This window comes from Ursus maritimus, unplaced genomic scaffold, assembly GCF_017311325.1.
Source record: "Ursus maritimus isolate PB19 unplaced genomic scaffold, ASM1731132v1 scaffold_2, whole genome shotgun sequence".
Taxonomy (NCBI): domain Eukaryota; kingdom Metazoa; phylum Chordata; class Mammalia; order Carnivora; family Ursidae; genus Ursus; species Ursus maritimus.
Genome location: NW_024424452.1, coordinates 36,882,955 through 36,897,518, shown reverse-complemented (window position 1 = coordinate 36,897,518; position 14,564 = coordinate 36,882,955). Strand labels below are relative to the sequence as shown.

General features: G+C 52.5%; 1 protein-coding gene and 1 pseudogene across 2 annotated transcripts in view; one reads left to right on the top strand and one right to left on the bottom strand.

Annotated features, from left to right (window-relative positions):
* The window catches only part of PDPK1 (3-phosphoinositide dependent protein kinase 1), a 73,847-nt gene that overhangs the window by 52,862 nt on the left and 6,421 nt on the right, over positions 1–14,564 (top strand). Inside the window, exons 8-12 of one of the 2 annotated variants that reach the window (XM_040635489.1) lie at positions 751–819; positions 1,039–1,135; positions 2,151–2,324; positions 5,816–6,033; positions 13,998–14,055. In XM_040635489.1, coding sequence (XP_040491423.1) covers positions 751–819; positions 1,039–1,135; positions 2,151–2,324; positions 5,816–6,033; positions 13,998–14,055 — 616 coding nt within the window. Of the gene's footprint in view, positions 1–750; positions 820–1,038; positions 1,136–2,150; positions 2,325–5,815; positions 6,034–6,688; positions 6,818–13,997; positions 14,056–14,564 lie in introns of those variants that run through there. The other variant, XM_040635490.1, reaches the window with a different exon arrangement.
* LOC103668668 lies at positions 8,292–9,982 on the bottom strand (annotated as a pseudogene).

Genomic DNA, 14,564 nt, shown 5'->3' with positions numbered 1-14,564 from the left:
AGGGGCACTGAGGGGTGAGAGTGCATAGGGCGGGCTGGGAAAAGGGGGTGGCGATGTCACAGGCGAGGAGAGCATCCCCTCCAGGGTCCCTGACAGCTGGTTCTGGAAACAACTTAGGGAAGTTTACAACTGGTTCTTTTAAAATGTGGAATTAAATGTTTATAAAAGAGGGGTAGGGCTTTTCACGACAAGTTCAAGAAGGGAAAGAGTTAAAGCTTGCTTCGTGCGCATCCCATGGATTGTCTGATTTGTCCGATTTGGCCCCTTGGCTTGCGTCTGTGTCCTGGGGGTAAACGTCGAGTGAGTCGTGAGAGAATCTAAGTTGATTCCTCGCTGTACCAACCTGCAGTGGTGGCTGGGAGCCCCCTTACCAGCACTGCCACCCGGCGCTCAAAGAAGCTGCTGCTTTGTCACTGTCCATGTTTCCTGTAGTCAGGAGTGACCTCTGCAGCCTCTTCAGGTCCACGTTGGCCCCGTGAGGAAGTTGGGAGCGCCCGCTGCGGTGGCAGGTCTGTGGGAATGGTTGCACGGCCTGCTGCGCCTGGGATCCTCCAAGTCCAGGTGCCCGGGGAGGCCCCCTCAGGAAGGACGCCAGGCAGATTCCCACCCTCACACTGACCTGGTTTTAAAGGAGAGAAGTAGATCAGAGGCTGAAATGGGGCGGTACGAACCGATCAGGAAGAAACGAACTGTGCTTGTCACGGAAATTTTACAAATGTCATTCTTCTCTGTTTTTCCCCTCCTTTAAAGTTCAGACCTTTGGGCTCTCGGATGTATAATATACCAGCTTGTGGCAGGACTGCCGCCTTTTCGAGCGGGGTAAGACCACCCACCGCCCCCAAGCCCATCGCAGCAGCTGCAAGAGAAGTGGGAGGAGGCAGCCCCCCGGGGCTGGGCCGGGGCTGGGCCAGGGTGCCGGGACTTCTGCAGCTGTGTCTTTGCAGGGAGAGAGGGAGACTGCTGGCCTGGGAGAGGTAAAGCTCTGTGCTGGGGAAGTTCGTGCACTCTGTCAAAGTGATGGCTTCTCTTGTTTTACAGAAATGAATATCTTATATTTCAGAAGATCATTAAGTTGGAATATGACTTTCCTGAAAAATTCTTCCCTAAGGCAAGAGACCTTGTGGAAAAACTTTTGGTAAATATTCTGAATTTTCTTCTGTAAGATGATCCGACAGCCACATCCTGGGTCCCTCTGAACTTGTGGTCAGAGCAGCTTTCCTGGAGGCCCCTGTGTTTAACAAAAGGGTGTCCTAGGGTTGATAATGAGTGTAGGTAGATTCGTGTCTTCTGTCTGATCTGCGTGTCCTTTTGATTTTGTAAATGCCCAATTCTTGACTTGAATAAGATGGGAAATCATTGTATCATTTTGCATTTGTTCATCAACATACATAGCATTTGCAGTTCCCTGTTGCTGGAGCAGCTGGGTGTATTACAGTGGCAGGTGGCTGTGAATCCTGCACGGTGGCGTCTGTGGGCGTCAGCCTTCGAGTCCGCCGCTGGAGGGTCTGCAGATGACCCGGGCACTAGCGTGGAGCGAAGCAGATTCATCCAGGAAGGGGATTTGTGTTTGTGTTTAGCGGCTGCAGTGTCCCTGCCCTGCTGCGCAGGTGCTGGCCCTCCCCCTCATGTTCCCTTGGTCTTGGGGAGCAGGGTCAGTCCCGTGTCGACCTGTCAGCAGGCAGCGTGTTGATGCTTGGTGGGTCTAGGGGCGTGAAGCTGAATGTGGAAGGAGATGGGCGTGGGGCCCTTTGAGATGAAGCACGGGTGGGAGAACACAGCATTTTGTGTTCTGTCCGTGGCAGCTCGCCGTCTAGACAGATTCTTGGTCTCCTTGTTATTAAAGATGGTATGTTCATTCTTTTCCTTGTTGTGGGATTTTTAATTGTGTATTTTAAGAGAACAGTTGTTGCTGTTCATTAGATTTTGAGTTATTTTCGCCTGTGCGAGGGGAAGGCTAGGTGCCTGAGAGAGGTACACATAGCCCTGGCGGTGACTCCGCTGTCCCCGGCATGCCATGGGATGGGGCGGGACAGGCCCTAGTGCCCTTCCTTTGTCTGAGATGAGAAGAATTGAAAAGGAGCGCTCAGAAAGAATGTTTTTGTCAGAATTATTTTTCGATCCTGACGCTGACCCGTGTTGACTTGTCTTAGGTTTTAGATGCCACGAAGCGGTTAGGCTGTGAGGAAATGGGAGGGTACGGCCCCCTGCGAGCTCATCCGTTCTTTGAGTCCATCACGTGGGAGAACCTGCAGCATCAGACGCCTCCGAAGCTCACTGCCTACCTGCCAGCCATGTCAGAGGACGATGAGGACTGCTACGGAAACGTAAGCCAGCTGGCGTGTGCACGCGTGTGCGTGAGCGTGGTCTGTGTGCACGTGCTGTGTGTACATGCACATGTGTCTGTAGGTGTGGCGTGGGCATGAGTGTGATGTGTGTACATATGTGCGTGTCTGTGTGTGCGTGCGTGCATGCGGTGTATGTGCGTGTGAGCGTGGTGTGCCCACATGCACATGTGTGTCAGGAACAGCCCAGCAGTGCTGTGTGCCATCGTTCCTCGGTGCACAGGGCGTCTGTGCCATGGGCCCTGGGAGCCCAGCTTGTGGGACGAGTGGCTGGACGGGAGGCCAGTATAGACCAGTTGGTGGTTGAGCACTGTGAGCCCCTGTCCGAGTCTCCCCAGTACTGGGGCCAGTGAAGCATCCACTTGCCCATCTGTCCTGAGCTCAGATTGCCAGGCTTGGGGGGTAAGGGCAGTCTCCTTTTCTTACTTCCTGTAGTTAGTTTTCACCCAGAGGGAGCCTGCCATTGGGTCGGGAAGACTAGGGCCAGTGGGAGTAGCACCCTCCACGCTGTCGCTCTGGGCTTCTGTCTTCTGCGTTTGGCTGGTGCCTTGTAATGATGTGTCTAAAGACATTCTGGAATGCTTCTCATCTTTGAGAAGCCCAGGGTGCTTCTGCTTTGAACTTTCGGGAGACGTGGCATTGAGGCTGGACACTGGTCACTGTTGCGTTTTAGTGCCTGGTACAGGCAGGGTCTTGAGTATACTTTGTTGTTCGAACGCTCCTTATGGAGGGAGTGAAGACACAGAAGTGGACAGAGGGGTTCAGCGAGCGGCTGTGCACCCCCCCCCACCACCAGCAACCAGCTCCTGGGCAGTCCTGTGCTCCCTCCTACCCTCTACCATGACCCCCCACGTTTAAATACAATCTCCTGTGTTTCTGTTACCATCCACAGTCCATTCTCTTGGTTTAACTTATGTGGTCCTGGCTTCTTCTAGCCAATTCCTGTGTCTAGTGTGTCACGTTAGTTGACTGGGAGGTTTAGATTTTATCAAAGTCATCCAGAGTTTAGTTAAAATTATTGCTCGGATCACCTCTCAGAGACCGAGTTTTTTTTGTCTCCTACGTGTCTCCTCCGTACTGTTGTAAACATCAAACACTACCCTTTCGTTGTCCTAAAATACCGTTTGTGCCTGGACTTGAAGGGAGTCGGATGTGGCCAGCCATCTGCGCTCACTCCTGACCTGCTTCCCCCATGGCGGTGGTCTCGGCTGTCAGCAGCCTCCGCAGGTGCGGACTGCCGGGGACCCCGCCCCAGGACTCCATTCCCCGCACCTGATGTCCTTCCTGAGCCTTGGCCAGTGGGAGCAGGTGGGCAGGGCGTCCCTGGGAGGCAGCGTGCTCGGCCTGCTGGCTCTGCAGCAGCCGCTCATGTCATCATTGACTTGGGCCTCGGTGCCCGGGGGCTCGGCTTTGTGGAGCCGTGTGTGCACATGTGTGCACGCACGGTGGAGTGTCTCGGGCAGGCCTTCTGTCTGCCGATTCATTGCGTTCACCACGCTGAGAGCCCTGACTTCTCAGTACTCAGGTGGGGCCATCTTAAAACCAGCTCCATTGGTTAATGGCTTATTTTCTGTTAGGTGGCTCATCATCAGCTCTCAGAGCTGTGTGGTTTGAAAGCCTTGGGAGGTATTTAGGCAGCGCTCGCTATACCAGACTTTCCATTTGGACAGTGAAATGAGCCTTAACCTGGGAAGGTATCAGATACGGGAAGGGACGCTCCCATTTTGCCGGTGTTGACAGTCTCACAGGGGCATGTTCTCATCTGTGAGGCCCCGAGAGAGTCTGGGGTCTTTTTCAGTAGGAAGGGGGATCCCTCTGGGGGCAAGGAACTGGGAACGGTGTTTGCTCAGGGAATGGAGAGAGGAAGAGAGCAGTCACTCGGTTCTCTTGCGTGTTCCTGATGACCTGCCGGAGCTGGTGATGATGCTGGTGGTTGGATCCCAGAGGGAGCGTGCTAGATGTGGTGCCCTCGGAGAAAGCCTCCGTCCTAGAGCAGCATGGAAGTTTCCTTAGTGCACGCCGGCAGGTACCCCTACGCCAGCCAGTGTCACCCCTTCTTTCTGGGCTTGCGTTTTGTGCTGTGGGTCATCCAAGGTGCTGCTGAGGAGAGAAGAGCAGAGAGCTGAGATACAACATCTGGAGCTTTCTGTGGGGCGCAGTGCAACGCCATTGCCAAGACAGAAATCGCCCAGGCAGCGGTGGCGGTGGTGGGAAGCCAACAGCTCTGAGACGAGAGTGGGGCAGCTGCTGTGCTGGAAAAGACATAGAAGACCAGTCCTAATTCAGTGCTAGCTAGCAGGCTGTGGTCTTGGGACAGTTCTGAGCCTCAGTTTCTCTGTTTTAGAAATGGAGATGATGGAGATATCCGTCTCACTGGCCTTGCAGCCCCCTGAGACACCTGGTGGCAGGGGGGCTCATGGAAGCTTCTTCAAATTTTGGGATGTTGAGCAGAGGCGGCCTTGGCCCAGGGAGTCCTCACAGAGCAGAAGCAGAGAATGTGCCAGAAGAAGACCTTACTTAGATGAGGGGCCGTAGGAGTGTCCAGGGTCAGTCCCACCCAGGAGCCAATGCGGTGGGACTGAGCCTGCTCCCTGTGCTGTGTGAGCACTAGGGAGAAAGCCACTCCTGGAAGTGAGTAAGGGGGGTGGGAGCAGTCTGCAGGAGTGGGGGTGGGCTTTGTCTGGGGCCCACCCTCAAAGGTGGCAGCCGGGGCCTTCGTGGAGGGGACTTGGAAGGACATGTGGACTCTGGTCTCACCATTGGTGGTGGCTTCTTTTCCCTTGTATTTGGCTTCATTGGGGTTCAGGCATGGGGCCTGCAGTTGTGGGACGCAGGCCGTCAAGGGTGAGCACTCTTCCTCAGGTCTTTGGTGAGGGCTCTCTGGCCCTGTCACTGGCCCCAGCGGTGTCTGAGTGCACAGGCTTTGCCTGTTTGGCACATCGATAAGTCCATTTTTGTGTTACCATCGGTTTATAGCTTTCTCCAGAAGAGCAGGCAACTATTTATCAAGTTTAATTAATATTTTCTTTAGTTAAAAGGGATTTTTTTTTAATTGAATGCAGTTAGTCAAATTGGGATATATAGTGACAACCACAGACTTAAAAACGTCAAGCCACAGGGTCAAGGAGGAGGGCTCCTGAGCTCACAGAAGGTTGCCTCTGCACCCAGGGGGCCACCCGTCCCTCCTCTTCCTTCCTCTGGTTGGGGTAGCACAGGGCTTGCAGAGGTCAGCAGGCCCCAGGCCCTGGGTCTCCTCTTCTTGGGGATGAAGATTGGGGGTCAGCCCATCAGGAAGGGGACCAGACTTGGCAGCATCCAGCCCTGTCTTGGTTCCGGGGCCCTCCATCTGGTGCAGGAGGAGTCAGAGCGGCTGTGGGGGCCTCAGGACCTCCAGGGTGTGGGCTTGCTGGGTCTGGTCTGGGGGCCTGAGGGAAATCGTGCGTGGCTCTCACTGTTCCCTCTTCTCTGTGCAGTATGACAACCTCCTGAGCCAGTTCGGCTGTATGCAGGTGTCCTCGTCCTCCTCCTCCCACTCCCTGTCCGCCTCGGATGCAGGCCTGCCGCAGACGACGGGCAGCAACATCGAGCAGTATATCCACGACCTGGACACTAATTCTTTTGAACTGGACTTAGAGTTCTCCGAAGATGAGAAGAGGTTGTTACTGGAGAAGCAGGCCAGTGGAAACCCTTGGTAAGAATCCGTAGACGTAAGCAGTGCTCCGTTTAGAAGAGCGGAGCGGAGCGTGTGGGAGCCGAGTGGCAGGAGACTGAGAGCGCAGGGTGCCCGCCCTTCGTCTCCGCTGCCTGCGGAGGCTCCGCGCCACCTCACACCTCCCTTGCTGCCATTGATGCTTTGGAAATAAGGACCCTTAAAGGGTCCAGCTTGAATTGGGGGTTTGGGGGTGTTGGCTCAGGGATGAGTGGGTTCAAGACCCTCAGGGCTGTAGCCCTTGGGACTCTGTGAGCCAGGCCTTGCTGGCATCTGTGTTCTGACACAAATTTACTACCGACCAGATGACCACCACTCCCAGGTGAGGCATGTGGGGCCTTCCGGAGTTTCTGCTGTTGCAGACCGTCCTTTGCATGTAGGTTCTCCCACTTGCCTAGGTGTTTCTTGTAAGGGGGAGCCCTGGGTTGGCAGGTGGAGTGAGGGCGAGCATGTGTGAGGATGCTCCGTGTCCACAGTGCCTCCCCAGAAGCACTTGGATGCTCTAAAAATGGGCTGATGTGAATTTATATGTGTATTCTGGTTGAAGCAAATATCACTGGCCGTTTGTATTTATCTTTTGAGGTACTTTGTGTACTTTGACTATTTTTCTTCTTGTACGTTTTCCATCTTTTTGCAGTTGACTCAGAGAGCCATGGACATGAAGAGTATTTTTGTTGTATGTTTCACAAACATTTTTCTTCAGTTCATTTTTTCAGTTTTTTGTGTGTATTTTTGTATGGAAGTTCTAAATTCTTACAAAGTCAAACGTGTCTGTGTTTTTATTTTCTGTTTTCCATCTTGGTCATGTGAGAAGAGTGTGTCTACCCTGACACTTTCTTCATGCGTTTTTATGGTTTCACCTTTCACTTGGTTGGAGGGGGGTTCTGGTACGGGGTGAGCGGGGAGGTGTGTTAGCAGAGGAGTGGTGATGGGGAGAAGGCAGGCTGATTGGAGGGCTGGGCTAGGTGAGCCTGAAGGAGTAAGAGGAGGAGGCAGGGTGCAGAGGAGAAGCGGTGGGTGAGGAAGCCAGGATTTCAAACCATTAGAAATTATCGTCTCTAGAAAAAGTACAGTTAGATGTCAGCCAACTGGAGTAACCTACACTTCTCTGGAGTTTACCCTTCCTAAAGCACTGTTGCTTAGGAGTATCCGTGTGTATGGCTGGGAGGAAGGGGCTTTGGTCAGAATGGTGTGAGCACCGCCAGGCCCCGCGCTCCGGGCAGGTGCGTGCGGGGGTCTCTGAGAAGGGCCTGCTGTGATGCAGCTGTGGGGTGACTCCCCAGAAGGCTTGTGTGCCTTGGCCAGGGCCTTCCCTGCAGCCTGGGTTCTGGGCAGGACCGAGGCCTCTTGCCTTCCCTCCAGGTTCAGGCTCTCGGGCTGGTGAGTGTCGAAGCTTGCAGCGTCTCTCGTTTGGCAGGGCGGGATCTGTCAGGACCTGGTTCTTCACAACAGTGGCTCTCGGTGTTCAGCCCGAGGGGCTTGGTAATGACTGTGTGTAGCGTGAAGAGGGCACGTGCTGTCTCCCTCTCGCGCTCTTGTGAGTGTGCGTGCACCTCATCAGAGGCTACGTGCTGGACCGTGATGTCATTGCTTTGGCGGCTCGTGGACTGTGTGCTTTGTCTGTTTTGAATCTTCTACGGGAGGAGGTTTACGGTACAAATATGTGCAACTTTCGAGATCGGTGAGTTCTCAGTATTTCTGCTGGGCTCTGCGTAGCTGTCTTCAGTTACACCTGCTGTAATTACTGGAACTAGGTGTCACCCGCTAAATCCTTGCTTTGAAGTCCTGAAGTTTTCCTTAGGACCTCAGGGTGCTTTGCTGACTTGTTTTGCAATAAAATTTAAAGATTTCTGAAAAATGTTTCTAAATTTTATCTGAAACTATTGTAGATTTTAGTGATATATTCTAAAACAAAAGGACATTTATAACATTTTTCATATTTAAGTAGGGATCATGGACTCAGAGAGAGAGAACAGATGTGCTTTCTTAGCCCACAGCAGCCCCACCCACATCCCAGGGTGCTGAGGAGGCGGCCCTGCCTGTCAGAGCGCTGCTCTCCTTGCATGGAAGGGAAGGGCCCTCTCCGGAGACACTGGGCGGGACTGTAGATGCGGAGCTCCGCAGGGCCAGGGCTCTCTTCCCCTCACGCGTGCTCGTCAGTGCCTTCCGTCCATGTCTCTGAGCAGAACAGTTTTGCGTACTGCTGGGGGCCGGTGGAGCTGCAGCGCCGGAAGCCGCGTTCAGAGCTGGAGCGATGAAGGAGTGGCTTGCAAGTGTACACGTCAGGAGCTCTTGCAAGCCAATCTTCAGAAGCCACTATGGCATCTTAAAGAGAAGTTACGTCATCCAGGCTGGAAAAGTGCACTCAACAGCTGGAGCTGGGAGGCCATGGAACGTTGGGCCGTCGACATGGCAGAGTGCCTGCTGGATGACACTCGGGGCGAGGAGTCCCGGCACTACCACGGGCCCTGGCGCGGTAGCTCGCTGGGTTAGAGGCGGCTATGGACAGCAGGTATGAGTCAGCATCCCTCTGGCCGAGTTGTATTTGTTTCTTATGAGTGATCAGTGTCCAGATACTACTATATTGCAAGATTTGAACCCAGTGTGGGCTTCAAGCCTGTGAGCCCAGATTCACATATTTAGGAAGAGGAAAGCAAACTGCAGTCCACGCACATGGATGAAAACTAGAGGATCACGGTTAATCACACTGAAGTGTTAAATCTCTAGAAGCCGGAAGTCACAGGCCTTTAGGTCTTTCTGGATGTCCCGCAAGGTATCTGCATGTTTCTTAAGCTGAGCAACCTCATCATCCTTCAGCTTCTGGTTGATCACACTGGTCAATCCCCGAGCATTCAGGATACACGGAAGGCTCAGGAAGACTTCCTTCTCAGTGCCATGCATTCCCTTCACCATCATCATCGGACGAATCCTGGCTAGATTTTCATCATGGATTCAGTGAGATCAGCTGTATTTAACCCAATAGTCCAGTTGGTATGTCGTTTTAGCTTGATGACTTCGTAGGCACTTTCAACCACCATCGTATGCACTCCCAGTTCTCACTGTCATCGTCTCTTCCCATTTCTGGATTCAGTTCCTGGGTGGAAGTGCCTGCCACATTCACTCTACTCCACACAGCCACTCTCGAGTCACCATGTTCTCCCAAAATCCAACCATAGCAGCTGCTGGGATGAATGCCAGGTTTTTCAGCCGTAATATAGTGAAATCTTAACAGAATCCAGATTATACCCACTTCCCATCACACAGTGCTCGTGTAGCCCTCTTAGTTTCCACGTCCCATATGTGAGACTATCCACTGGGTTGGAAACCACAGTCCCACCACCACCAGGACCATACTGACTCTCTGAGGGACAGTGAGTTTGAAGACACTGACGTTCTTCTGCACCAGACTGAGCCGGCTCTCTCCTGCTGGGGGGCCCCTGCAGTTCCCACCCCAACCCTAGAATCGGCGGTCATGGAGTAATCTTTATCCACCACAGTTTTAGCCGTTGGAAGAAACAGGCTCCCATGTTGCGGACGCATCATCTCCCCTTTGAGTTTATCTTCCAAAACACGATGGAGCAATGAAGGAGTTTATCTTTGAGTTTATCTTCCAAAACACCCACAAGGACCAGTTCATCAGCCAGAGAGTTTCCCAGAGCATGTATGGCACCCACCAGAGTGATCGTACTGTTGGGAGGTTGCCTGTTCTGCAGTTGCGGTTGGTTTTTCCGCATGAATCGCAGGAAGAAGAGTCGGCTGCGTGCGCCTCCTCAGGCACAGGGTCTCCCCGGGGTGCGTCTCTGGAATCGCACCGCTTGTTCTGGAACAGATCGCATTGCTGACCTGTGCAGCCGTGCTGCAGGAGCGGTGGGGGGTGCAGCTGCGGGGGCAGGTCCTGAGCCGTGGCACCAGGTGTGCACCAGACAGCCATGCACGCACAGGGAGCAAGGAAACCAGCTTCACTTAGGACTAGACGTTAAAAATTACTGGTTTTATTGTAGTCTGAATGAAATGGGAAGCGTGCAGGAAGCCTCTCTGCTCCCAACCCCAGTGTGAGTTCTTGCAAGCAGAGCACTGGTGTTGGGAGCCAGGCCGACTTGCTCTTCGCATGGAAGACCGTGTTCACTTCAGAGTTTATTATGTGGTTATTCAGATTTAGCTGTTTGGCCATTTTTTCTGGAAAAGGAGTGGAATGAGCCTGTCACTTCAAGACAGGCAGGTGCCAGTATTTGTTACCAGTGATAAAATTGAAATTGGGATTTTGGGAAACTTCATCCCTCACTGGAAGTTTGACATCTTCCCAGGACTAAAGACTTATTTTGAGGAGATAGGTCGTGACAGTAATGAGTTGATTGGCTGATACCGTGGGAGGTAATTTGTCAGCGTTGGGATGATTTCCAGGGCTCAGCAAACCACCACTTTCCAGGTGGGTGCGGGGGGCAGAGCTGTTGAAAGTGCTGGCTACACCGATGAGTTCTAGTGTCTGAGTGTGAGAGGGCCATCGTGGGACTTCGACTCCAGGTGGCAGTGGACCTTGAAGGCACTCCTCTGGTTGAGTTTGGGTGCAGAGGAGAATGCCCATCATTATCTGAAAAGGCTTTTAAAGGCACTGCTCCGTGTTCCAGCTACTTGCCCGACTGAGGCTGGCCCCTTCCTGTGCTCCAGCCTGCACAGCGAGGCACAGCCAAGTGAAGGCCGAAGCAGGTGGGAGCACCCCTCTGTCTTCTCTGAAGCCAGATGTTAAGGAGATTTGCAAAATGTACAGCGGGGTCATGCTTCACATGAATTATCTTTGTTTTGGAAAAATGTTACTTTTGAATAAAAATGTGTTATTTATATTAGTATGAGCTGGTTTTATTTTTGGTTTTTAATGAATTAAATAAGTATTTGAAAACATTTCCGTTTTACTTTCTTCTACGTAAATATCAATGTGTATAACCTCAGTAAAGGAAATCTCTTGGGATCTTCCATCAAGTTGAGGGTATAAAGGGGTCCCAAGAGCTGGCGTTCTAGAGCAGACTGGCCACAATCACATGTTTCTCTGTCAGCTGTGTCAGAGCCCAGTGTGGAGAGCCTTCCTGAGGTGGTCAGAGGAGCCGCATCGGCGCTCCCGTGGGAGTGACTGTGCCCTGCAGTGCCTCAAGCTTGCTTGTGGCCTCAGGCTTGCATCCTCCAAAATGATCTTCTTGGAGTCTGGGGGTTGCTGAGGGGATAGGGTGAGGAGGAGAGAACCCTGGCTTTGGAATCAGGAAGGAGTATCTTGACACCGTCCCCCCTCTTGAAATGACCGTGGGCAAGCCTGTGTGGACATGTGCACAGAGCCGATGGTGAGTGTCGCCTGTGTGTGAAGCAGGGCTGTGGGGACCTGCCTGCTCCCCACACTCTTGAGAGCCTCTGACTCGTGTCTGGTTTTGGCTCTGAGTCTGCAGACAGCGTCTGCCACTTGCCAGCGAGGGAAAGGCGCCTAGTGCGGGGGGTGGGGAGTGCGTTTTCAGGGGAGTGGACGTTGACTTTTTGAAGTAAAGAATCAAAACGATTCCTTTAATAAGTACTTAAACTTTTCAAGGTAGCTCACTAGCAGCCTGTTGTAAGCTAATTGGTGAATGCGTTGCACGATTGGATTGTGGCATTTGTGCTAATAATGGAGCTTCTGAGCCTCTCTGTGTTCTGCCTGGGGTTCATTGCACCCCAGCCACTGGATCCAGTCAGAAGCCGCCCTGGCTTTTACCACCGAGAGGAGCGGGCGAGGCGGGGACCGTGCTTGCCTGCGTGTGACAGGGACCTGGAGCGAGCTGGTATGCGCAGTCGGGCTGGGGTCTGTCAGTGGGGTCCTCACTGCAGGGACGTGGAAGGGGCTTGCCTGCTTCCCTGCAGTGCCAGAATGTTCTGTTGCTGAGCCATTGCTGAGGTTTCAGTTTCACTGGTATAAATAATACTGTTTTGGATGTTGGTGCTTCTGACCTTCATTTTTCTTTACTTCCTGAGGGTAGATTGCTGGGAGTGGGATTATGTCTCAGTATGTCTTTTCCGAATTGCTTTTAAGCCAGTTTTAAGTTCAGGACCACAGGCACCTGCGCTGAGCAGGCGCTCACACGCGCACCCGGGGGCAGCTAGCTCAATTTTGTTTACTTAGAGCCGTTGAGAATTTTGGGGTCACTCCCTCTTTGGGGAATTTCTAGTTTGTATCCTTTGTTCATTTTTTTGTTGAAGCTTGAAGCCTTTCCTGTTGTTCTGCACGTGCTCTGCAGAGCAGCGTTCACCCTGTGGGCTGAGTTTGCTGAAGACTCCAGCCTGCCTCCTGGCTCGTGGTTGTGGTCCTATAGTTGGAGGGGCTCTTGTCGTCCTGTGGTCCTGACCGTGGCTGAGACAGGAACTCCTCCCTCCTCTCCTAGCTCCACTTCGGGGCTGCTGGTGAACTGGAATCAGTGTAAACTGTCCGAGAAAAATCTTCCCTCGTTTCTCAAGCTCAGGGAAAACCAGAATCTCTTGTTTGATTTACTATTTTATTCAGTCTCTCGTGTCAGACCACGTGAGTCTGCAAAGACACCGGGAGGCCACTTCTTCCCGTACCTGTCAGGCTTCCCTGGTGCTGTGGCGCCATCAGCCCAGGAGCCCGGCTGCCTGCCCCCCCCAAGCCCCCCGCACTAGTACAGTTTAATTCAAGTCTTCCCCTTATGATTAGTTTGTGGTTCTTTACTACACATCCAGTTCTTACACATTAGGGTCTGTTGGTTAGAAGAGGCTTTCTGTTTGATCTGTTTCTGTGCTGCTTTTCAAAAATCTCCTGAATTTTTTTCCTCTTTGTTTCAAGTCTTGGTTTTGTTTGTTGGTTTGGTTTTTAAGTACCTCTGAGAGTGAGGTATTGTACTTTTCGTCATACAGCACTTTTTTCGTTAAAAATCTTTTTAGTTTTCAAAATCCACATGGGGATGTGTCCACTCACATGCAGGCAGGGTCCTTGGGGATGGGCCGTCCGTGAGCTCTGGAGCCGGCCGGGGTCCGCTCGGGTTAGCATAGGCAGGCCTCGGGGCCAGGTGAGCTGGGTGGGAGAACACAGTTCTGCCTGCTCGGCCAGTCTTGCGTGCACTGGGTCCCGTGTGGGTGTGCTCAGATACTAAAGCAGTAAAAGTGTCACCATTTGAGGTGACAGTTGTCTTATGCCTTTCCAAATATAAAATATTGTGTTCTACAGTAGGTCCTCAGATCAGGAATTTCAGTAAAGTCAAAACAAACTGGTAACTATTCACTTTAACCAAAACCAAGAACCTGTGGACGTTAAAACAATCTCTTTTATACTCCTAGGAGTCAGAGTGAAGTATACGTGCTAAAACTGCACATTAAGTCAGAGTTTGAATTTCTGGTTTTCTGTTCCACACTCTTGGCCGTATCTGAGCAGGAGTGCTGTTAACTGAGGTAGAAACACCAGAGAAGATGTTCTTAAACCGAGTCCAGCATGGGTCTTTTCGGGATCTATGATTCTCAGCTGCTCGGTGGTTTCTGAGCACCAGACTGGGGGGACCCAGCTTGGGAAGGTAGCACGTGGCCAACAGTCTGTGTCCTGAGGCTGACTCTCAGCAGCCTCCACCCTTTCAGGGGCTCTGTGTTCACCCCAGCCTTGTTCACATGAAGGAGGACGGGCGTCCCCTTGCCGCCACCTTTCTGCTGCTGCGCGAGCGCTGCTGAGCCAGAGGTGGGAGCCGGTGATGGTGCTGGCGTGTGTCAGTTCTGATCTGCACCCCGACCAGAAGCTCTAGAGCAGTGGGTGTCTGCATGCTCCGTGACACTTGGGGCCTCCCGAGTTCCTGGAGTGAGTTGGGGCTGTGACGGGAGAGGCTTGGGCAAGGCTCGAAGATGCCCTCGGAAGTTCGTTTTGAGTGGAGGAGCTTGGAGAATTTCTGTCCCTGATTCAACGTGAGTGTCTCACTCTTGTTTTCTTCTTTTTATAGGCACCAGTTTGTAGAAAATAACTTAATACTAAAGATGGGTCCTGTAGATAAGCGAAAGGTAAGTCATTCCCGCTGCATCTCCCCGAGCGTCTGTCTCCCCTCAGCTGCGTCCAGGTCTGGCCTTCCGCCCCGGGCTCCGGCTGATCCCTGCTGCACATGCGTCCTTGGTCTTGGTTCCCTTTCTCTGAAAGATCATTTCTAGATTTGACGGCTCAGGAAGGCTTGAGCCACTCAGGGGAAGCTGTTGGAAACCACACAGGAAGGCTGTGGTAAAATAGAAATACAGCCTCTTGATTCTGGCTTGGGACCGGGGTTTTGATATCCTATCAAGTTGTCTCTTACTTCATTAGAATTGTTTTTGAAAATTGTTATTAATTTGTTTTATGGATTAATTAAATGGATTAATTGTGTCAAAAATATCAGATTCCACAAATGCTCTCCCTCTGCAGACGCGGGCCCTTCTGAGTTCAGGCCCCAGGCCTCCTCCGTTCCTGGCCGTGCCGCACAGGCCACAGCAGTGCGGTGCCAGCGGTGGGGAATGTCATCGTCGCCCCCCCCCCCCCCCCC